This window comes from Aptenodytes forsteri, unplaced genomic scaffold (genome assembly GCF_000699145.1).
Source record: "Aptenodytes forsteri isolate BGI_AS27 unplaced genomic scaffold, ASM69914v1 Scaffold523, whole genome shotgun sequence".
NCBI lineage: Eukaryota > Metazoa > Chordata > Aves > Sphenisciformes > Spheniscidae > Aptenodytes > Aptenodytes forsteri.
The window spans coordinates 696,633-720,524 of NW_008794159.1; the positions used below are offsets into that span (position 1 = coordinate 696,633).

Below are 23,892 nucleotides of genomic sequence, written 5' to 3' on the forward strand. Positions count from 1 at the left end.
CTGTATTTCCCCTTTTGTAACTGCTTGTGTCAAGTTCTTTTTTGGCCTCAATTCTCTAAGAAATTTCTTGTGAACAAGCCCTGGAGCTCACATTTTTATTGTTACTGATTAAGAACACTCTTTCTGACAGTAGCTCACTGGCTTTGAGAAGATTGCTCAACTTGCCTCTGCTGACTTCCTCGCTGTAAAATAAGAATAATGATATTTCTAGACTTGATTTCATTAGGGTTTTCTAAGTAAATGAATTACAGTTTGCAGAGACCTATAAATAGAGTTCTCTAAATGTTAAAACTTAAGATCCTCTGTGTATTGTCCAAGTCATCCCATTCCTGTCATACCCAAACCTGTCTCAGGGTCTTCAGTTGAGCTTTCTGCAACAGTATTCTCTACAACAGGTATTTTACCATTTACCAGAAATTCTGTCTGTAGGGCCCTAAACCCCACTAAGCCTCAAGTGCTCTCTTCTCTGAGTTGTGTGAATGACCTTATGTATCCATTTTGTCTGATGGATGGGAGCGGAAGGGAGGAGGACCACGGTTCCCAGACTTCCCCATCTCTCTTGTCAGTCCATGCCCAGTTTTCAGCACTTGAACTTCTTTCTTCCTCCACTGTTATGTCCCCACCCTCCTTCTTGGTCTCTCTTGGTGTGATTGTGCCTATGCAGAAGGCAAAAGAGAGTAATCCACACTTCATAAAAATATAATACTTTGTCTTTCTGAAAACAAATGTAAGCTGATCATCTTCCTCTATTATTTAAGAGTGCAGGTCATAAAATATACTTTCTTTAGAGTATTTTCATATGCCTCAAAAACCAAGAGTAGATGTTCTACTTTTTTAATCTATATCGTTTTTTAGATAGGTGGTTCCTAAGCTTTTTGGATCAAGGAATCCTTGTTGGCTCTCAAAATTTTTTCTTGTCCTTCCTAAGCCCTTACCATGAAATTCATAACTGATTAGTTTTTCTAAGATTTGCTGGTTTATTGTGTTTCTTTGATGAGTGACTATGACTAATGAAGTCTCATTATTATGGAACTCTTATAGTAACTTCACTTTAGACATGAACTCAATTTTTGTGTGATGCTGGATGGCATCATTCAGGGATGTTTGAAAATATTTAACAACTGCATTTTATAGAAAATCTTTGCTAACATCTCTTAAAAAATGGTATTTCAACCCAAGACCAAGCATATGATAAATAGTTCTGCTTTCTGTGGCTTCACTCTTCCCTTTGGCATGTATACTTTGCTAGTGAGATTATTTTATGCCCAGAAGAATGGGCACCACAACATCTTAAATAAATCTCATTCCAAAATGGAACAATACCCTCGTGTGCCATAGTGATTAAGACAGGGTCCTGTAGGAATCTTGTGGGTAATCTCTAAGTATGTTGGCAGAAGGTATTTCATTTGGAAATTTCCTTGCTTGAGGTAATCTGTAAGTATGTTGGTAGCAGGTATTTCATTTGGAAATTTCCTTGCTTGTCTTAGATTGTCTCCATTTCTACTGCGCATTTGGCAGCTATAAACTTGTCATATTCTGCAACAATTAAATCCTTACCCTTTTCAGGAAAAGTTGCTTCAAAATACAAAAAATCATTCCTAAATCAATCTAGTTACAGTTGTCCAAGCATTATAATGCAAGTGGACCTAAACAATTTTAATCATGTTTATGTTTATTTGGCTCATTGGCATATATTTTAATTATGAAATTATGGCATTAAGTAGAATTAGCTTAAACACAATTGTCCATTTAAAGTGCATGTATCTATCTTGATGCAAGCCATGCTTGCTGAAGCATAGCTGGATTGGCTTTGAAGTGCACTGGTTGCAAAAGAACCCATGCTTTAATGTACGCAAGGGTTACCTTAGGTAACTGCTGCTGGTGGAGCACAGCCTACACCCTGAAAGGGTGGAAGTCATTGCAGTCAAGGTAGCCAGATATGAAACTGCTGCTGGCACTTACGGACCAGGCTGCTCACATGGGGAAACAGCTCAGATTCTGTCACTGACTGAATCTGCACATCAGCACTTAACCTAGTTTGGATTTATCTGCAATCATGTTTTCAAGCTTTTTTGAGGTGAAAAAGGGAAAGAAAAGAAAAATTTTGGTTTCAGTAAACAAAGTGACATGTTTTCCAAGCACCATTTCGAAGCACTTATGACAAAAGCAAAAGACTGTCTTGCAGTCCTGTGTTGGGGCGATTTCACTCAGCTGTGGGGAGTGGGAAGGGACAAAGGAGTTCATTTGTGACACAGGAAAAATTAACTTACTTAGGCTGGTGACAGGACATGATCCTATATCTTGCACTACTGGAGAAAATGCCCTAAGCACAAAGTTACTATTCTAAGGCAGGTGGGGGGAATAAAGTGTCTACTCAGTGTCTTCTGATAATTTCTTAGTTTGTCCCAAATTTGTAATATTCACCTGGTTACAGGGCACTCAGAGAATTTCTTTCTGGTCTTACGATTAAGATGTTTGCCTGAGACACAGGAAGCCTAATTTGCACACCAGGGAATACGTAAACAAAGTGAACAGCAGTGAGAAAGAGGCAGAAAGCACTATTCATATTCACTTTCCCCTCTGAAACTCTGCAGCCTGGTGGTGATTTTATTTTCTGGAAGATGTAGAGTCAGATCCTTTTGGTAAAGGTGGGATTTGAACTTGTGTCTGCCACATCTCAGATGAGTACCCTAAGCACTAAGTAAAAAGAAGAACACCTACTTGTAGCACTACTGTGAAACAAATCAAAATTAGTCAATGAATTTGATCCATATTTCTGAATTATGTGGAGTTTGGGTTTTTTTCTTTCTTTTTTGGTAGTCACTCAGCTCAGTAAATAACCCAAAGAGAATAGGAAGTGGTGAAAAGAATGAAAATTACAGTCCAGGAATTCCAGTGCCACATTTCCCAGGCAGCACAAAATTACTGTTGTTTTTCTGTTGTTCATTCCCCATCTTGCTGACATTGTTTCAGTGTATGACAGGAAAAATAGTGAACATCACGAGCTACATCTCACCTATATTACAGCATCTATGACTATTCAGGTTATTGTATTATACCAAGTCTTCTTTAAAATATGACTGGACGGTCTATGCATTGTTTGTGAAAGAAGGGAGAGAGTTGTGTTTTCATGTGATCCTGCTTTTGCAACTTGATATATATATATAAAAAAAATCTTTTCCTTTGCATTCTAAATAATTCCAAAGCTTAACTGTAATTTTTTGTTCATTTCTTCTTTAAGAGCAACTGAAATGAAACTGTTTATGGTTTCATACCTGCAAAAGACTATGGGACAGACTTTTGAACTCTCTGATGAACACTGGTGTTCATTTTCCCTTGGAGTAAGCAAGGTATAAAGGAAGTCTTCCTTTCTGTTTCTACAGTGATAGATAGTCCTAAGAACAAAAATGTGTGTGATGGGGTTTCTGTTGAATAGAAATGAGGGGAATAAAATATTTAGAAATACCTTAATTTGGAAATTAAATTTGAAATTTAATTTTGCTCAACAGAAATCAGAATGTTCAAGGTACATTCACTGGGCCATGTAGCAGGGAAGAAGAGAGGGTCTAATGATGTGATGGAAAAGGGTGACCTTCTATTGGTGTTCTGTGAGCAGTGGCCTCAGCTAGGATGCACTTCCATAGCTGAACTGAAGTGCTGAGGCCAGGGTCCAACTCCATGATCCCCCATACCAGACAAATCTGTGGGACAGAAGAAGGGTCTTCATGCAGTTCTGGAAATTTTTGAGAGATGGATTTGGGTGAGGAAGGCGGGGAGGAACTGGGAACTGGAGGCTAAAGAGAATCATGAAAAATGTCTCAGCTCTGTATTGCATTTTCTATGTAAGCCTTGTCCAATCTAGGAAACCAGTGGAAAAGTTACCCTTGCCTTTGATGGGAGAAGAATGAGACCACCTTTATAGCTCTTGAACTTCCGCTTCTAAATATCTGGCAAACAAAACATTAAAAGCAACTCAAGCAACGCAAGTTGGCACAAGTTCAGAAAAAGGAGAAATAGAAACAGGTTCAGAATAGAAGAGAGGATGCCTAGAAATTTTTTTTTGGCAGCCAAGGCTACAATCTTGTTAGTAGTCCAATACCGATAAAGATGGAGTCTTAAATTTTCCTCTCTATTTGCTTTCTTTTAGCAATTTTTTTTTAAAATACTTCTTGTTAAGGGAGGTGTGATGATCAGCTGCGTGGTTTTGAGATGAATCGTTTAAATAGCTTGCACTAACTCTCCTATGAGGGCTGCCAGACCAAAGAAGGCTTTCTGCTGGTGTCTATTATGGACGTTAAGGTAATATGGAAAAAACAAGCTTCTTGTTCTTTGCGTTAAGAAGCAGCTAGAACTGGTTGTCTCATGCTGTTGGAAAACATTTTTACCCTTGTTTGGATGCTATGGTAAAAGGGCTTGCATTTTTTCAATAGAGGGAATAATTTATTGTTATCTATGTGTTTGAACTTCTTTGCTGTGAAATCTAACTACAACTCTTCTTGATGAACTGTGTTTCCTATGCTGGCTTAGGAAACGCAGGAGTTGTTGCTTGGGCCCTGCTGAGAAGAGAATGGGCTTTTACAGTGAGAATTCTGAAAGTTAGATTCTTGCTAGAGGGGAAAGGGATCTTTTTATTCTTTTGATTCTTTTGTAGCTTATGGAGTAGTAGTTATCTGCGTATGCTGTTCTAAAAAGGAATATACCTTTCGTAGGCCAGTTATCTGCGTATGCTGTAGTTCTAAAAAGGAATATACCTTTCGTAGGCTTAGCATCCATTTTAAAAGCCTGGTCCAAGGAAAGGAAGCTAGAATGTAAGAATTTTCTGCATGTCATCTATTATTCTGGTTCTCTTTGAAATGACCTGCGGGCAACAAGGCTGTTGACAAAGGTCCTATCCACTGTGAAAAAATAAAAAATAAGAAAGCCTAGTTCTTCAAGCAAAGAAGTGCCCACTATTTTCAGAAGTTAGTTGCATCTGACTGATTGTTCTAATCCAGCTTTTGTAGTAAGAACACGAACTGTTTTCGCAATAGCACTATTAGAAAATGTAACTAGTGAAGGATTGCCCCGCACGTTCTGCATGTTTTAACTAGCATGTAGCTCTGGATTTTTTTATTTTGTGTTGCCAGTAGGATCTTTTTGTTGTTAATGTCAAGAACAGCATGGACTTACAGACTTCCCTGAAGCACAGACTTTATATGATCAGATCAGAGTATACAATCAAGGTAACATAACAAAAGGAAGGTGTTTGAAAAGCTATTTGAAACCACAAATGATTTTTCTTTCAAAATTAACACTCAGCCTTGCTGTCTTTTTGGAAAGAGATAGAATGACTTAATATCCGAAAGCCCTGTTGGGTCAGCCAATTGCCTGCTAGATTTTCATGGCTGTTTGTAGGCTTCTCTTAGGTCTAGATCCATGGTCCGTTCTTTCCATAAGTCTCACCTTCCTTCTGTATAGAGGTGGGATATTTGTGCATGTATAAAACAGAGAAAAGAAAAAGAAAGACATCTCTTTGGTAAGTAAATAGCCATTATCCTCATTTTTGTAGCTTCTGGGATCTGTTTGTGTAAAATGCTTCATTACTTCTTGAATAAAATAAAGTATAAGGACACTAGAATGACTCCTCCTTTTGGGGGCTCCTTTTGAAGTACTGCTTCCCTCACCAATTCTGGAAGTTCTTGTCTCATTCTTCAAAAGAGGGCAACACTCCTTCAGAGGTATTTTCCAATTTTGCTGTAAATTAAGGCTATAGCCCTCCAAAACACTATAACTACAATTGCATTCTTGAATTAGTTCTGCCAAAGTCCCTTTGGAATTAGTAGGTCTTGAAAAATTACTCTGGTTTCATATTACACTTGGGTTTTACTACTTGATAAAATAAAGCGAATGTTCATGAAGGGTAAGTCACCGCTTTCTATAATTTTGTTTTGTTGTACTGAGGAATGTTTTCTTTTGATAGAGATCAGGAGACTGTTGGTCATGCTGATCGAAGTTAATGAGAAATGTTAGACTGTAGTCACATCACAGTGTGGGAGGAGTTGTTTCAAAAGCTAATCACACTGAAGATCATGGAGGGAACACCTAAAGGTAAGACAAAAAGAGAGAATCATTCTTAGCATATGGCCTCACTCTCCAAAAACATGGCAAATCTATTAATAGTACCTCAACAAGTGGGTAGCTCAGACTAAGTGCAAAAGAGTTAACAGATTTGCTCCCATTTTGATGGAATGAGGAAAAGTCTGTTGAAATGGTGAGCCAATCCACACTGAAACTTTCCTGAGCAGCCAAAAGAGCACAGAGAAATGTATTATCTCTTTCCTAAATATGCTGAGCTGTCTTCACTTCCTATGTTCCACACTGTGGTCTTCGTCATGTGGAGGAACTTGGCTCTGATTTATACCGCCCTCAAATACTGCTACTCTCTTGTGTGACCTGTAATAGCAATACTTGTCCAACCCCTGTATTTTCTTGTACTGAGGACATAAGTCATCTCCATGAAACTTCAATTAAGCATTTTCTGGAAACAACTCTACGTTTCGGAAATGGTGTCTCTGCGTAGAATAGCTATGTAAGGTAAATTTTTGAGCTCAGTCACACTCCTGTATTTCATTCAAAAAAATCACATTTATGGGCTTCTATTCATCAAATGCTCTGATGCATGTATAATCAAAGTATTAACATACGCATTAGCAAAGGACAATATTTGAGATGATTTTTGACAAAGCTGAAAACGGCTGAAATCAGTGATATTGCAGCTGTGTATGTTAGGTGTAAATGTGACCTGTAAACTCTTTGCATCACTCTTCAGCTTGGTTTAGCTTCCTGGTGTTAAAGATCAGCTGTTCCAGCCTATCTGCATTGACTGAGAATTGGTAATGCACAGTGGTTTAGCACAGTGCAGTCCCTCTGTCAGTGTGCTGCACTGTGCAGGCTGTGGGGCAGCGTTGCCTTGGCATTTTCCCAAGTGCCACTCACCCACATCAGAGAGTTTAAAACTTCTGCCTGCAGGAAAAGAGTTATGAGCCCCCAAATTAGGATCTGGCCCCAACAGTTACTGAGATGGAACCATTCTGAACCAGGATAAAATAGGGGAAAGTGTCAAATCTTGATACGACAATATCAAATATTTTGATTGAAGCGTCAGTTTTGGTTGTAATCTCTTTTGTGATCCATACGTGTTTTCAGCACTCAGGATTACTAATGAAGGCAGTTGTGAGCAGTGATGCTGGACTTGGTGTAAAATGCCTGAACACCATCTAGCTTCTACTTAAGCAAAATTTGAGAATTGAAACAATGTGCAGCCTTTGTGTTGAACTTAAAGGCTAAATATTAGTATCTTTTTTAATGCCAAATTTTGATTATATGGTATTTTTTTTGTTTATTTACTTGGTCAGTTACACAGTTTGCTTTGTGAAGGAGGGGAACTAATTTCCACAAAACTTAGATTAATAAGCACCACAGTATAAACATGAAGTATTTATCACGATCTTCCATGACTGACTGTATTAGTTCCTTGGCCAAAAAAAAAATAGTCAGAACCAACCTCCCCCTCCCCCTGACAAATTACCTTTTGCAATTAAATGTGGTAATTTTCTGATATGTTTCCTGAGAATTTGTGAGCAATGAATATAGTGAAGAAATGTGTTTAGTGAATCATTAGTTGCTAATTATTCATTCACTCTGGCTAAACTATCTCCAGTCTGTTAATGGATTCCAGATATTTAACAAGGAATTATTTGCAACCAGGTGAATTGGCTTGCCTGCATTCTTCTAATATCTGACATTTCAAATTCTTCTTGAGATCAGTGATTCAGAAGGCCATATGGGATTTTTTAACATCAGGTACAACATTTGATCATCAAAAAAGTGGGGACACTTTTGAATCCTGGGGCCTGTTTGCTTTTCATCTCCCTTAAGGAATATAGAGCTAGATACAAGAGAGACAATGTAATTCTCTGCCTTCCTGTTCCCTCTTTCTGCAAACGTAAATATCACCAGTGGTCAAAATGGAAAGTTAGACATCCTAATGTGGAGATACAGACAACCTACTAGGGGATGCGTTAGTATGCCAATGTGTGTCTGTATATGTTTGACATTCTGGTAAGTACCAGTCTGATACACTATTCAATATTCATCTGTTTTGATCTCTGAATGTCTTCTAAAATCAAGGGAATGCATAATGTTGTTAATCAGCTCAGACAAATACTCTACAGTTAGAGAAGATAAGGTGAATTGTTATAATTCAGTGCATTTGTATCTGCTTCCTCGGTAACTGAAGGTCTTTTTGACTGTACTGAAACAAAAAACCCATGAAAAATACCCTAAAGTCTAATCAGCCTTGATTCCATTTCACCAGAAAGTTGGGCTGGAATAGATAAATGTATCAATGGAGTAGAAATTATGGCCATGGGTACAATCTGTCTTACTGAATCTGACTATTTTTCATTTCAGACCAGATCCTTATGAAAATGATTGTTACTTCAAATGAGCTCTTGGCAGAAGATGTAATCCTGACTTTACTTTTGGGTACAGGTGCCCAAAGCACTTAACTTACCTCTTTTTATGTCCTACATCCTACATTCTCTTGTCCAATGGTGTACTAGGACTGGGGAGACCAGCTGAGTAAATCTCTCCAGTGGACAGCGAAATTTGCAGCCAGGGAGAGTGAGGGGGTGAGGATCTCTCAAAGAATTATTCCGATAGTACATTTCTATGGTGTATTGCCTGTTTCAAAATACAGAAGGTTCAAAATAAAGTTAGGTATGCAGAACCACACAGCCTTTCTGTGTTGTAGTGATTGTACTTTGGGACAAACTTTTAGCCAGCTTATTTGCCTGGCTATTAATATGTATCATTAGTACTCTGAAGAGATCTTTTTAAACAATAGATGGTCAGCACCAATTTGCATGTAGTTTGTCTTCTTGGTAGAGAGTCAAGGAGTTAAACAGATAAAAAGGGTAGAGTAAAACCTCTCATAACTGTAATGAAGCAATATATAGAGGATTTTCAGGCTGCAGTGCTGTGATTCTGCTACTGTCAGTAACTGCTAAATTGAGTCCAGTTATATAATTAAAATAAATTTGTAATCTTTTCCTGTGTAGTGAACCTTGTGTATCCAGTTTAATTAGTCTGGGGTATCAGTAAATTGCTTTTTAGAAAAAGAATATGTTAACAGTACGGCTTGCAGATACTTGCCCATTTTTTTCCTGGTAAAGTTCAAAAAAATGACAGGCACTGTAAGGAGGCAGTTTCCCATCGAAGACATGGAGTGCCATCTGTAAGGCAACAATGGTGGCTGCATGCTGTAAATACAGGAAACCTTTGATTAAAGGCCTATTGAAAATGATTGCATGTACCTATTATTTAACAATATGTCCAGCACATTATCTGTCCACTTAACATTACTTGTGTGGCCTCATTAATACTTGCCCTCTGCCCTCTGCAACGTTGAGCAAATACTGTCCTTTTATGGCTGAACAAACTGAAATGCTGCCTGTATAAAGTATACATATATGTAAATATTTAAGAAGTCTTAGTCACTTGCAGTTCTTATCAAAGTTAGTAGGAGCTGTTAAAATTTCTTATAAAAAGAACTAATGGTTTCGTGTGTTAAGTAAACACTATTTGAGATCAGATCAGTAAGCTCTTTGGCTGATATATACCTGATAGGTCATAATCTAACTGCAGTTTAGAAATAGGAGCTTTTTACCGAGAGCAATCCAAAAATTCCCTTCTCCAATGACAGTGTTTGCACATTCTAAACAAAAGTATAAAGTCATAATTGAGTAACTGTCTTCATAAGAACTTCTAAAATAACTAATTTTAACTTCATTTTTCTTTTTTTTTCCTTTTGCATCTGAAAACGATGGAGGAAGCAGGAGGTTTGTTTCTAAATTATCTTTGTGATAGAGGTTCAATAAAACATGAGGCATGGTTTTTCCAGTTCTCTGCTCAGTCAAAAAAATATTACAATGAAACAAGCCATGACATCAAGTGGAAAATGGAATGCTGCAGGTTTCAAAGTAGTATGTGTTCATTAAAGAATGAAAATAATCCAACGATATTTAAGGTTAACCGAATAAAAAATGCTTGTAGCTGTATTTCATGAAGGAAATAAAGTTTCATGGCTTTCACTGCATTTAATACCTCCAGAAAGGGAGCATAAAAGAAACAGAAAGGACTCACCGCAGAATACATAACCATTTTTTGCTGGTTTGAAGTCTTTCTAGCATCTGAGATATGCTTTAGAATAGTTTTTAAAAGAATACCTGAAAGAAAATGGGGAAGCAATGGCAATGAAAGGGATGCTTGTGTTAACATCTGTATCACTTGTTACTGTTTTAACACAATCTGTCTTTAAATGCACCAGATTTATTCAATTGACTTTATAGGTAATTTGTGCGGAGTGCCCTGGTTAATTCTGATAATATCTTTTATATGAACACTGGGCCTATTTTGCTTCTGTGCAAAGTGTTTTGGGGATCCCTAATAGCCTCAACAGCTTCAAACAGTGCATTCACAGCTGCTTTGTGCCAGCGGAACAGTGCAAGAAGAGCACGCTAATGAATACCACCCTCTTTTCTGTGTAACTCCACTGGCTTCCTGATTTCCAGAGAAAAAGAAAGAGCACATCCTTTGGACTCTGGGCCTTCTTAAATTATGTGGTTGTCTGTATTTTGTTAATGTTAACTGCTGAAAAGTTGTAAGACAAACTATATGAATTAAATCAATGGCTGTGCTAGTATGCTAGCATAAGGTTGGAATCTCAACAAATTAAAATCCTAAAATGAGAACTATACACTCTAGCAGAGTTAGACACGTGTATTGTCTTCAGCTACTGGCACATTTTTTAATAGCAATTGTTAGTAAAGCAAGAGCAGAGGTTTGAACTTTGTGCTTAGTTTTGTAAGTTGGAGCTCCAAAAAGACAAACAAATTAACCCGTGCTTATATGTGATTTGTCCTTGTAGCTCACAGAGCCTTACTGTACAGTGTCCATATAAAACAAAAATGACGCCCAAAGGGTGACAGTGGATGAATGGAGGAGAACGAGTGGTTAAAAAGATAAAAACTATTTTTAAATTTCAGCTACTATTTGCTGAGTTTAGAAGCAGTTTAATAATCTCATTTTAGTACTCTCAGTAATGGAATATAAAAACTGTTAGGCAACAAAGTTACCATCCTAGAGATTATTACAAATAATATTTTGTTAAGTAAGTTAAGCATGGTGGCTTACATTAAATTCAGACTTGATTCAGTTCAGCAAGAATCTGTGTATTACTTTGGATTTCTTATACAGGGTAACCAAAACGGTACCACCTTTATAATGTTGGATTAGGATATTCGTGATTCACATCCTCACCACATCTCTTCCCATTAATCAAAATTTTTCAGTGCTGATCACCAATATCCACATCATGGCATCTTTCATAGTTCTACTATGGAATCAGTAGCAATGTTTATTATATACCCTTTCTTCTTTCCCATTCTACTCTTGGTTTTAAATGGGGTAAGAATTCGGCTTACCTCCCTGCAAACGTGATTTTTGTGTTTGTTTGTGGAACCCAAATTCCGCCTGCAATAACAATTCTGAGAGCTTTATCAGCTTGGTCCTGACACCATGAGTAGCCCAAACAGGTAAAGAGTAATTGTTAATGTCCTACAGTGAAGAAAGAAAACATGGTGATTTTCTTACTGATTCCTACTGCTAAATGTTGTTTGCTCTGGCACAAAATGCTTGTCAGAACAAATTCTGAATGTTTCACTCAAGTAACATTTTCTCTTATTTTATTATAAAAATAATGACTGTATTTTGCATTTAGACAGCTGTAGATTTCTTATTTATAGCATCACACTGCTTAAAACAAATTTGAAGGGCAGTGTTCAACAAGAAGAGGAAATATAATACTAAAAATTATTATGCAAAAAGCAACTGGCATTATTTATGCCAATTGCTAATGCAGTTGTCAGGTGCAAAAAATTCACTTTATGACTCTCTTTTTCAGCCGCCTACTGAGATATATCCGAGATCTTTACTGAAACAAATCCTATATAGATGCCAGGATTTTAAGGGCTGGCAGCACTGAGGTATAAGTGAGATCCAGAGATCAAGTAGGAATATGTATAGCTGTAATTTGGATGTACCAGAGTATGAGGTACATGTATAGGGATTAGACATATAGATGGAATTCCTACCTATGTATACCAGGTCTATTGGATAGTGACGCAGTCCTGAAGCTGAAGTGGAATGGATTAGTCTTTCCTTAGGGACACAGCCCAAGATATATTAATGGTCACAACTGTGAGAAGGAAAGGTATGCCCAACACTCCTGGTTCGCACTACCCTGAATTCCTGTTTAAACAAGGTTGGTATCTTTCCTTTAGTTCAATGTAACCTCCGTGAATGTGAGCCATTGGGCTGAGCTCACCAGAGGGAGTGTTCTTGTAACAAGTTTGAAGGAAAATGCCAACTACTTAAAGGATTTGTTTGCACAAGTGAAACAATAGAACATGTTAGGTTAAACCAGCTCAGGTCACAATGTATCACTTTTTCTTTCAACAAATGTGATTTGTGTCTTGAGGAAAGAATTGGCTAATTGCATGCTATTTAAGACAGTGCTGTGGGCAAGCAAGCACCTCAGTCTCCGGGTTACCTGAAAGTCAGATGACACTTAGCCAATAATAACAAATACAGAGAAATGCATGCTACTGTAGTTTCATGAATTGTGTTTAAAAAACTATGTAAGAAAGCTCTCTCTGTATGCTTGAAAGGGTGAGAGTGGCTTTTATGGCAGATGTCTTGATAACCCCAGAGTCTTCACTGAGTAGTATGAATGACCAAAGCTCATCAAATCTAACACTAGAAGGAAAAACCCAACTAATTGGTTTGGTCTTCCAGCATTTAGCTAGATCCCTGATGGGAGTTGTCAATTTTGCATATTTCTCTGGTGACACAGGTTTCTCAGTATGATATAACAATTGAAATAAAAAGTTGTGGCCCTGAGCTGTCCTGCATTTGGAAAATATGGAAAGGTGACCTCACTGAAATTACAGTGAGGTGTCCCAACATGTTAACATTTCATTTAACTTAAGGCCCTGGCTAACATTCCATCCAAGACTACTTTGACCAAAGTTGGACCTTTGAGAAACTGCAGGACAGAGGTAAATTCATTAGCATCACACCCAAGTATTACATATTGCTTGTGAAATCCACCTTAGATCCACCCTCAGTTTTCTAGTGGATATCTCAGTACTGATGACCAATTTATCATTAATATTTGAGTTTAAAAATAATTCTGCATTAAAGCATTTGTAGTGAATGCTGCCTGCAAAAATAAATTTTTAACACAAGACTCTGCAATTTTCACTTGCTTCAGCTGAGATAAGTCTAGACTTTTGAAGTGACATGAAGTGGGCTTGTTGCTAAATTAAGGACACTCAGGATTTTTTCAAATCCCAGTCAGAGGTACCAGACTGTGGGACCCAGATACCCATGACAGTTGGGCACTACAGTATCCCTTTTGTTATAAAATCCATGCTTCTTTGTGATACGCCTGGTTCCTTTGCTAAGAACAGGTTCCCAAACTTGCACAAATAGCCAGTTGTGTCATTCCAATGGCTGCTTAATTCCTGAAAATACTCTGACCACTACTGTCCATATGCAAATTATGACTTCTCTTCCTTATACAATTTGTATAAAATCTTTGTGGAAGGATGCTTACGTTACTTTGCCAACAACAAATGTTATTCCTGTTTATCTCTGTGATGGGGTTTAGAGGAGTAACAAGACAATTTTATCCCAAGGTATGCTTTTGCCTAATTCTCCATATGCAGTCACTGACAGAATATTGGATTTGGTAGGCCACTGGTTTGTGTTCCTTATAGTGGTGGACGACCCACAGCAGCCTCACACAGTCATAGTGTCTTTACAGGATTTTCAGTTGCAAGTTTGATGTTAGGTGAGGGTTTCTGGGGAAGAAGCTGAAAATAGCCTGTGGTTCAAAAAAGTTTGGAAGCACAGACCTACCTTCTTTTGATGTCCTACAAACAATAGAAATAAGAGCTAAAACCAGTTTTGAGGAAGTGTTAGTATTTCTATTGGACCTTGGGAATTTTCTTTATATTAATTACCTCATACTGTAAAGTGTCAGAGAGCTTCTAAATTCTTTCAGTGTTCAACTTCTTCAACGGGTATCCTGTATGAGTGGCTAAAAACTTCAGAAATGGCTGGAATACAAAAAAGCAAACTTGTAGTACACAGGGCCTTTTTACATCATTTCTGTACACTGCCATACTACTACATACTAATTTTTAGAAACAAGATAGTCTTTGCACTTTGCACTTAAGCAGTGAACTACTGCCTAGTGGTAAGAGAATTTGGCCTATTCATCTAGACAAGGTTGGTGATCTGAGTTCAGGTTTGAAGTATGGTGGTGGTTTATGCTTGGTGGGAATGTTCAGAAGGGGTTAGAGTAGAGGGGACACAGGTGTATGAGGAAGTCTGGCAGAAATCCAAAAAGTGCTTAAAGGAAGTGTGATAAACAGAATTACTCTGACGTTGGTACTGAGCAGAAGGGAGGTATGATGTAAATTTGGTAAAACTAGGAATTGTGATTCACTTGCATATAATACCCAGATGCAGAGCCAGAGATAGATGGCTGAGGTCAGTGGTTAAAGATTATAGAAAAACAGGTGAGTTTGATAGTGTAATTTTGAATAAACCTGTGAAGAAGAAGGTTGCAGCAGAATAGACAAGTGATTACATACTCATGGCAAAGATTTTGATGGTGGAGAAAGAAAGGAAAGGATGCCTTACAGAGGCAAGAACAAAATATAAGTGAGCACCTGAATGAAGACTTTGGGTGTGAGACATGAACAGGTACTTGACGAAAGCACTGAGGCTGTTCTAGAAAATCTGGGGAATTGAGCTGTGACCATTTGGTGGTGGAAGAGGAATCTGAACCAGCAGAGAATTGTATAGACAGAGATGTTGGAGAAGTTGCTTTACATGGGAGTAAACAGAGAGAGGTATTGGAGTGATTTGAGAGGTATTGGCACTGATTTGATCTGAGTTTTTGTTTTGTCTGTTCTTCTAGAAGGTAGGTGGACTGCTTTTTTGCAAGGTAGTCAATAATTTATCTTTTCCATTACTTGCAATTTTCAATTGATGGGAATAGCCCAGTCTAGCTGGATCTAGAATGTTGTAATTGTTTTTTGTGTATGTTGTCTACACCCACTGTGAAGATTAGAGATCTGGAAGGAGCATATTGACTGCCATTTTTTAAACCTACCTGTTAGATAATGTGGGCAGAAGTGGTACATTTTAATTAGATTTCCAGAACTGAAAATACTTTACCCTGTACTGCTTGAGTTGCCTTTGGAAATCCCTTGTTGCAAAGGTTTCTCTCAGAAGCTCATTGTATCTTGGGCAGTGTGAGAAAGGTAAGTATAACAACTGAAAAGAAAATTGCAAAATGTTAGTTAGGCAAGGTGCTTCTTGTTCTGCAATTCAATATACCCTTGCAGGATTGTTGTTCTGATTGGCTGCACTAGTTAGGACAAGCTGAAAAATAATTCCGGAATGTAGTTTTCAAGGATATTCATCTTCAGGACTGTAAGAGTCATACTGATGACTGCTTACAAAATAACGATTAAATGTTTGGAGGAGTAATAGCTGCAGTAGTTCAAAGTTAAAGGATTCATCTACACAAGGTGAAATTTGTACCTTGACAGAAGACTAACACATGTACCCACAAACTGCTTTGTGCTTGGCTTCCCCAGGGATGATTTCACTCGTGTTCAGTCTTTTTTTAAACACACCGTCACCGTTTTGCAACAAATTACCAAGCAGCAGCTGGACTGCAATAGGAGCCTTTGTGCATACTCAGCTGTATTAAGTGGACTTACCGCAGCTTCATTTAGTTCAGCTAAATCGTAGAAACTTGTGAAGTTTCTGTAACTCGCTTTTGTCTTTCATTAATTCAAGACATATGAAGGCTGAAGGTTACATGTGACTGGGATAACTTAAGAATTTGTTAATTCATTTATCTAAGCTAAACGGAGTTTATTCTTGTTTGAAGTTTTTTGTGTTAAATTTTAAACAAAAGTTAAAACAAAATTTGACACTGAGATATTCTTAGTGTTTTTCTCTAATGAGCTTTTTGTCCTTTTTCCAGTAATAAAGCTCTATCTATATAGTCCCACAGTTAAAAGAACTTTTAAAAGAACTTGAGAGTCCTGAAGGGAAAATTAGCTTGGAAAGCTTCACAGCAGCTCCTCTATCTTTTTAGAAATATAATCTATCTATTCCAGAAAGTAGGAAAGTATTTCTGAATTATAACCATAATAACCATAATATGGTTCATGAACAGGCATGACTTTACCAATAAATGATGGACACTTGTTTTGGGTAGTGGGATCCATGTGGTCTCAAGCTTAGCCTGTATATGTAGTAAAGGCGAATAGACTTAAAACACAAATAGTTGAAAAGAGTATGAAAAATGTGTATGCGTTCATGACTTTATGATTTGTTTGAATAAACTTACTTGCTCCCCTAGATGTGAATGAGGTACAGCACCGGCTTGCTGAGTTTGCTAATGGTGTTGATACTGGCCAGCTATTCTTGACTGTTTGCTGGGGTACTACCATCTGTGACAGTGTCAGAAGCAGCCCCTGACTCTACGCCAGGCTGTGTGCATGAACAGGAAGACGTGTCTCCATACTCTCATCACCCCGAGGTGAGAACCATTGCTCCATGTCCCTATTTAACCTGAGTCCCCTATCAGCACAGACTGCGTTAACTAGACTTGTAAGCCCACACAATTTATCTTGCATCAGATGTGCAAACCTCATCTCCCAAACTGGGACTCGTACTGCACACTCCTGATCTTTCCTAGCTTTTTACCATAGGTTTTCCACAAATGGGAAACTCCAGCTCCACTCAGCTGCCCAGCTTTCCCCTCTAGGACAAGTATATGCAGGCTACAGAGCAGCTATCCACACAATTCCTTACAGCTCCAAGGTGAGGAGTTGAGGAAGGGAGATAAATAAATACATTGCCCTATGAATTCATGCTCTTAAAGCCCCGAGTCCTACTTCCTTTTCCCTTTTACTTTTCCCACCAACCCTTCAAAGTGCATGAAAAACAATCCTGTGACTCAATTCTCACTGTAATGAAAATCCCAGCACAATTCTTTTGTCTTTTCCGTTGGCTGTGGACTAAGAAATGTTGAAGCACGAGTGAGAATAGGTATGCTTCCTCTTCTCACACAAACAAACTCATGTTTGTGATAAGTTTAGGATTAATCTATTTCTGTAGTGGTTTACTCACATTATAGGTTAATTCTTTTTCTCTGTACCTAGGACTTCTGTTTTTCTTCATTTTTTGTTGACTCCAGGTCTCTGATATGTAAGTCCATTCCTGTGGAAACTCTTGACAATATTTCTAATCAGCTTATTAGGCCTTTCTGCACAATGCTTGTAACATAATGTATTTTTCATTGCCTTTACCATGCCTTTTATCCTGCCCCTTCATCCCATATCCTAGGTATTTTACTAATGATTAAGGGAAAGCAAATGCCCCTAGTTTATACTCACATTATCATGCGACAGTGGTACCGTGTGAACTGGAATTGGCAGCCAAAGGATTCTGGGGTTCCAAATCTGGCCCTGTGTCAGTGGGTACAGCCCGGCAAGACTTGCCTGAGCACTCATAAGTGTGTGATCACAGTCAGTGCTTTGAACATAAATCTGAAGCAAGAAAAAAAAAAAAAAAAAAAAAAAAAAAAAAAAAAAAAAAAAAAAAAAAAAAAAAAAAAAAAAAAAAAAAAAAAAAAAAAAAAAAAAAAAAAAAAAAAAAAAAAAAAAAAAAAAAAAAAAAAAAAAAAAAAAAAAAAAAAAAAAAAAAAAAAAAAAAAAAAAAAAAAAAAAAAAAAAAAAAAAAAAAAAAAAAAAAAAAAAAAAAAAAAAAAAAAAAAAGTTTTGGAAGGTCATTTCTCCTGTTAGTTGTTTTTTTTCTCTTGGTAGGAAAGAAGGGGACTGGTACTGTGCTGGGGAAGATGGCATTAAAGTAGAGTGGAATGAAGAAGGACTGTGAGAAAGAAGGGGGAGGGAGAAATAGTGAAGCTGGAATAGGGCCTTTGAATAAAATTTTGGTCGGCACGGGAGCTGCAACATGGTAGCAGTTCCCTTAAGAGTCCTAGTGAAAAGCGTAAGACTGACTCCATTTGACCGTCTAGGCTTTGGGACATCGTGTATGCACTGAACCTAAAAGAAAACTAAGCTGTATCTGCACCCCATATGGAGTGTAGAATTGGAGATATCCAACATAGCTAATCTGCCATACAACAGTGAGGCATCTGAACCTGATATACAGCCTAAAAAACTTTTCGCATGATTTTCAGTTAACCATCAGCCTGAATAAATGTTGAGCCCCAGTTTCAGGGATACTTTGAAATTACATTGAATTCAATAGGTATTGAGTTATCTCCAATCGTACCAGGTTCAGACTCTCATGCATTCAGGAAGTCCCATTAGCATCCATGAAAAACATCCTCCCTCCCAGATCCAGTACTTGCCTCACGTTGCTTGTATACAACACTCAGGAAATACGAGTATCTCCTCCGCATGTACTGGCCAAGCTCATACTGTTGCTGTATGCCAAGCTGTAGAAGTAACAGAATAGTGTAAGAGGCTCAAGAAGTGAGCTATGCACCCATTCCTACAACCAAAAATAGATAATATTTCATATTATTTTGATAAAGACCTTTTTCCTTTCTAAAGTGAAGGAGGAAAGAAGACAGGAGAAAAAAAGCAGTACTGCTGTAGTTACAGGACTCTGCAGTTGCCTTAGCTGCTGCTAGTCGCTACCATCAGCTGATACTTGTGTGCGAGCTCAGCTCTGCTGTATTCCACCAATGCCTGCACTAAAATAGCTGAGCTTTAAATCAACTTTCCCTGGCATAGCATGAGAGAAGTTTCTGCTAGTACTGATCTTAGTAGTTCATGAGCTAGGAAGCACTCCTGCTCAGCAGAGATTGAGGGTGGTCTGTGAGCACTTACACCACCTTATGCTACTGATGGTTAAAGCTCCATGTTTTGTCTCAGGTGAACTGCGGTGGTCACCAGTGCCTGGCTCCTCCCAGGAGACCCCAGTCTGCAATCGAACAGCTCAACATATGCTGCTATTGGGCCAGAACAGGCTGACTCGGTGTCATTTAAAATCAGTGACTGCTCATAGTTGTAGCTTCCTGGTAAGTTCTTTGGCTGTCCTTTTGGAGATCTGTGTATGGCAACTTAATACCGCCTTTCTCCAAGTGAAAACAAAGTTCCAAAAAACAAATATCAACAGACCACATTCCAATATTTCAGTATATTGGCCCAGGTAAGCAAACGCACCTTGGTAAGCTGTCCATATCCCTGCTGCCTTGCAACTTCTTTGTGCTTGTCGGTTGGAAAGAACTCCTGTGGGGTATGATCGCCATGGCGAAATACCTGGTAAAATAGATGGAATTCCCTTCACGTTACTGGGATTTTTGTAATGGATATAATTAGTGCAGTCACAAGGAATATGCGATGACAGTGAGTACTGTATCTGACAGATGCTAAATATATTCATGGTGCTTTACTTGGGTCTAGATAGCTACAATACTTGTTTGATTTATTTAGACAAACGTAACGCTTCTTTTTTTCCTGGCATTTGAAAAGTAATTAGCTCAAATAAATTTTTGCAAGTTATAAAAACTATAAAATATCTTAATATATTTTGAAGAGGTTTTATGTATTTTAGGAGGTATAGACCACAACAGAAATAATAGACCACAATAAACAGAAAACAAACAGAAGCATGTAAGTAATTTTCCAGAAATATTAGAACAGTAATATTTTGGTAGGGCTAACTGGGAATTTGGAAGGAAAAAACTCAAACTACTGCTCTAGATACAGTTTCTGTGGCTGACTGCTGTGAAGTACTCTTTCTTGGAAGAAATCAGCTTTAAAAAGCCACGTGTTGACTTTTTCATCACAAGAGGTGATGAAAGTGTCATCTAATATCTAAATACAGACTAAACTGTTACTCTGAAAACATTGAACCTGTTCTGGAATTTCACTTCAGATAAAAGATACATCTATAAAGATACATCAAGATTTTTCATTCCTGCAATGAATTCTTTCTTTGTCCAGCATAATTCCTGTAGATATGTGTCATATAATTCTAAAATTTTCCCACCAGATTTTTTTTATTTCTTAATCCAAGTAGGGAGAAATAAAAACTGCAGCACAAAAAGTATATAAGTGATTTACAAGCATGTGCGATGTTCAGAACAAGATTCAGGCTTCCTGCAAACAAACGGTACATCATAATCATTGCAAATAGCATTAGTTTCACAGCGCTGGTTCTGTGTTGCTTATTCAATGCCATTGTACACTTGTTTGGGTTTCACATAATGAAATTTGTTTTGCATGTTAATCCACTGAAACCACTGGAAAAGTGGAAACTCTTCCATGGTAAAGAGGGTTTTTGCACAGTTGATATTTAGTTATGAAATCCTCTTTTACAATTTAAAAAAGAATCCTATGTGATTCCTCTCTTAGTGCTATTAAAAAAACCCATTCTTTTTCAATCCAGAAAGTTAAGTTCATCTAGGACTGCACAAAGGAGACAAAATTATAAACTCTTATTTAAAATTGAGGATTTTTTTGTACAGTGCAATATTGAATTTTGAATATGCAGGAAACACCTAAATATTCAAAAAGTGCCCCCTTGCCCTAGAGTACAAGAAGAGCAGTAAGTGACAGGTTTTGAAGAAATTCCATTTGCCCGTGAACTATCTACTTACTATGGACACAAACTTCAGTTTTCTTTTAGCTGTCGTTTGGTGAAGAAAGATGCAGAAAAGGCAGAACATGAAACACAGACTCCAAATTCCACAGACCAGCTGCCTTGCTCTCATCCTGAGGGTAGCTTTCAGCTATTTTGCACCCCAAGGTCCCTGGCTGGATGTGGTGATACAGTAGATATGTGGCTAAGAGGGGAGGAGTCAGTTGTGCTCAGTGAAGTCCGAAAGTGGGCTGTGAGCTTGCCTCCTCCTCCCTTTTTTCCCTTCTTGGGTTAGTGCTTTTCAGGGGATTCGTGAAATGAAAAGTGTATTTTGCACTTGTACTCAATTTCTGTGTCCCATGCATAACATGAAGTGGCATCTCTGAGCCCTCTAATTCCTGCCCCTGGCTCTTGCAAGGCAGGTGAAAGTAAAGAACTAGAAGTTGCCTTCTATTGCTTAAGCTAGGGTTTAGTATGGGTCAGCCAGCCTTCTCAAAACTGAAAATGCTGCAGATATGCTGTCTCTTGCCATATGCAAAAGAGCTAGTGAACCATCCTCGTTCCTAGTGCTCACACAGTCTTCTCTGGACACTTTGTACTAGAAAGCTAGAAGGAGCAGTGCTGATGATTGTTCTTTTATAAAGCACCTCTGGATTTTTCCCTGAATTTGGCTGTGGTCTGTAGGAGGAATAAACAGCAGGAGGTTTTGTTGCACAGGAGCAGGGATAAGCCTAAATTCACTGGAAAAAAATAAAGATACACAAATGAACTTTTCATCTCTACAGTAGATTGACTATGTCTCTAGTCGCAAAGTGTGTGCCACTGTTTTCTAGAACTATCCCCCAGAATTTCATAGTTAGGTAATTTTTTTATTTTCAAATTTCTCTTGCTGCAAACACTCTCATTGTTACAGCATGCATAAATCAAGAGTTGTTTCTGTCATTTCCCCAGTACATTTTAAATAAAGAAAAAATCTACCTCAGAGACAATGTTGCAAGAGACAGGATTGATGTTACAAGCTTAGTGGTCTATGTTCAGTCACATTCATGTGTTAATGAAAGCCCTGTTAGTATGTAAAAATTGAGGGTGATTTCTTAGTGATCAAAAGCTCTCTGTATGTAAAAATTTAAATGAAATTACTGAAAAAAAATCATGTTGCTATGCAAAAAGGTTATATAATCTCAAGCTAGTTTAAGGCACGAATAACAAAACTTTCCTTCGTAATTATTAGATATGGGCTTGCCTGGAGGGATCAGTTCTCTTTCCTGAAGTAACAATGTTGTATCTTTCACATCTGTCAGAGCTAAAGAGATTCCTCTATGAAACATTCAGAGGTCAGACTTTCTTGGTGCAAGATGGTTCATCTGTCATTTCTGCTTTTGTGCCTGACAAGTCTAACACACTCATGCAGAAATAGAAAAATATGGGGAGCTGCCCACATTTACTGAGAAAGATATATTTTATTTTTTTTTTAATATGAGGGACCTGGAGGAGATGTGGGTCAACTGATTAAAGCTATTCACACCCTCTACATTTTCCTGCCTCCACTGGCTGTCATACTTCAAAAATCTCTTTGAAGAGACTGTGTGTTTTGCTGTTTCTAGAGGACATGACATCAGACACCACTCCTAAAATACACTGCTCTGCAAGGCAAGGTTTTTAAGGAGACCAGCTGATATCACTAAGAAAAAATAGGCAAGTTCTCAGAATTGCAAGGCTCCATTCAGGTTCTTCAGAAACTGTAGATATGTCTAGCAGGGACAGCAGATATACAACAGAAGCAGAAAGGTTTAACTTCATTCTTTTCAAGCACCCATTGCCTCACACTTTATGTAAGATTTTTTTAACAAGGAAGGTGAAATTACTCTTACTTTGGACATGACAAAATATTAGTGTAAAAGCTGATACTTGTTTCCTCTGATCTGATCTTGGTGCTGCTAATTCTGTGGGAAGACACATAAAGGGCTGGAGCTATTTTAAAGTATATCACATTGGTTAACTCTGTTCCTGCTGAAGGTCATAGAGGGAGAATGAAACAGTGTGCTGTGCCATGTACCATCGTACCTGAGACTGAAACTCTAGAGGGCAGAAGACGGAGCTTTCTTGGCATCTAACTCATACCTGCAGAAATCCCTTGTTGCAGGTGGTGAGAGGTGTGAAAACTATAGCTGCTTTCAAAGTCAAGGTAACTGATTCTTTAATATGCCTGCAGCCTGTGTAAAAAACAACAGTTGAAAGCGTAAGAGGAGGAGATAATGATAATGACAATAAATGAACCTCCCTCACTGCCTTGGAAGTACAAAGGAAAACATATGAGGTGTAGATCATATGCCTTTATCGTACCAGTAAACTTGAAATATTTATGGGATCGTGATAAACATAATATTATTAAGCAAGTAAAAGTACAGCTTTGTGTTGTGTCCCATATTGTGATATCTGAAAAGTCAGTGTGTTAAGAAATGCTGCTGGATCTTTGACATTGTTTAGGGAATGTAAGCTTTCATTAACAGTCCTTCAGTGCTTTAAAGTAGGTTCACGGTTTAAGTGCTATTATTGTATTTAAAAGCTTAGTAATCCAAAGGACAAAATTCGGCCCTCTACCCCCAAACTGCAATAGGAAGAATCTTCTCCAAGCTGTGATGCTTACCCCCTCCCCCAGCTTTTAAGTGTAGGGTTAAATCTGCTTGGTATTTAAACACAGTGTAGGATTGGACTTGCAGCTTGAGATGCTACTTCTTCATTGGCAGTGGAGGAGGATCAGAATCAGTTGAAGATGATACACTAATAAGCATGTTAGGAGATGACTCCAGTGTAGAATTAGTGGGGGGAGAAGGAGGCAGGTGTAGGAGGACTTCAACCTTCCCACCCTGCCTCCCCTCCTTCCCCCTCCCTGAAATGTCCCCTAGTGGGATACTTATTCCGGCCTCTGGTGTTGAAGTCATGACTCTGTGGCTTTTGCAGTTTTGATGTCCATGTCCACTTCCATGCCTTTTCCATGTCTTCTTTCTCAGCCCCAGTCAGATCAGGGCTGTATGTGTCCCTAAATAGAGTTCAGTATTTCCTCTGGTTTACAGTGTA

The 23,892-nt window shown here is 38.1% G+C and overlaps 1 protein-coding gene across 1 annotated transcript; it reads right to left on the reverse strand.

Annotated features, from left to right (window-relative positions):
* Positions 1-6,016: 6,016 nt before the first annotated feature.
* Positions 6,017-20,947, reverse strand: LOC103899876 (prostatic acid phosphatase-like). The gene is given in 11 exon segments (XM_009280445.2): positions 6,017-6,081; positions 8,555-8,724; positions 9,196-9,302; positions 10,186-10,268; positions 11,526-11,658; positions 14,130-14,225; positions 15,355-15,453; positions 17,595-17,747; positions 18,575-18,661; positions 19,395-19,490; positions 20,834-20,947. Coding segments are annotated over 10 exon segments (1,125 nt in total). The 3' UTR covers positions 6,017-6,081; positions 8,555-8,567.
* Positions 20,948-23,892: the final 2,945 nt, after the last annotated feature.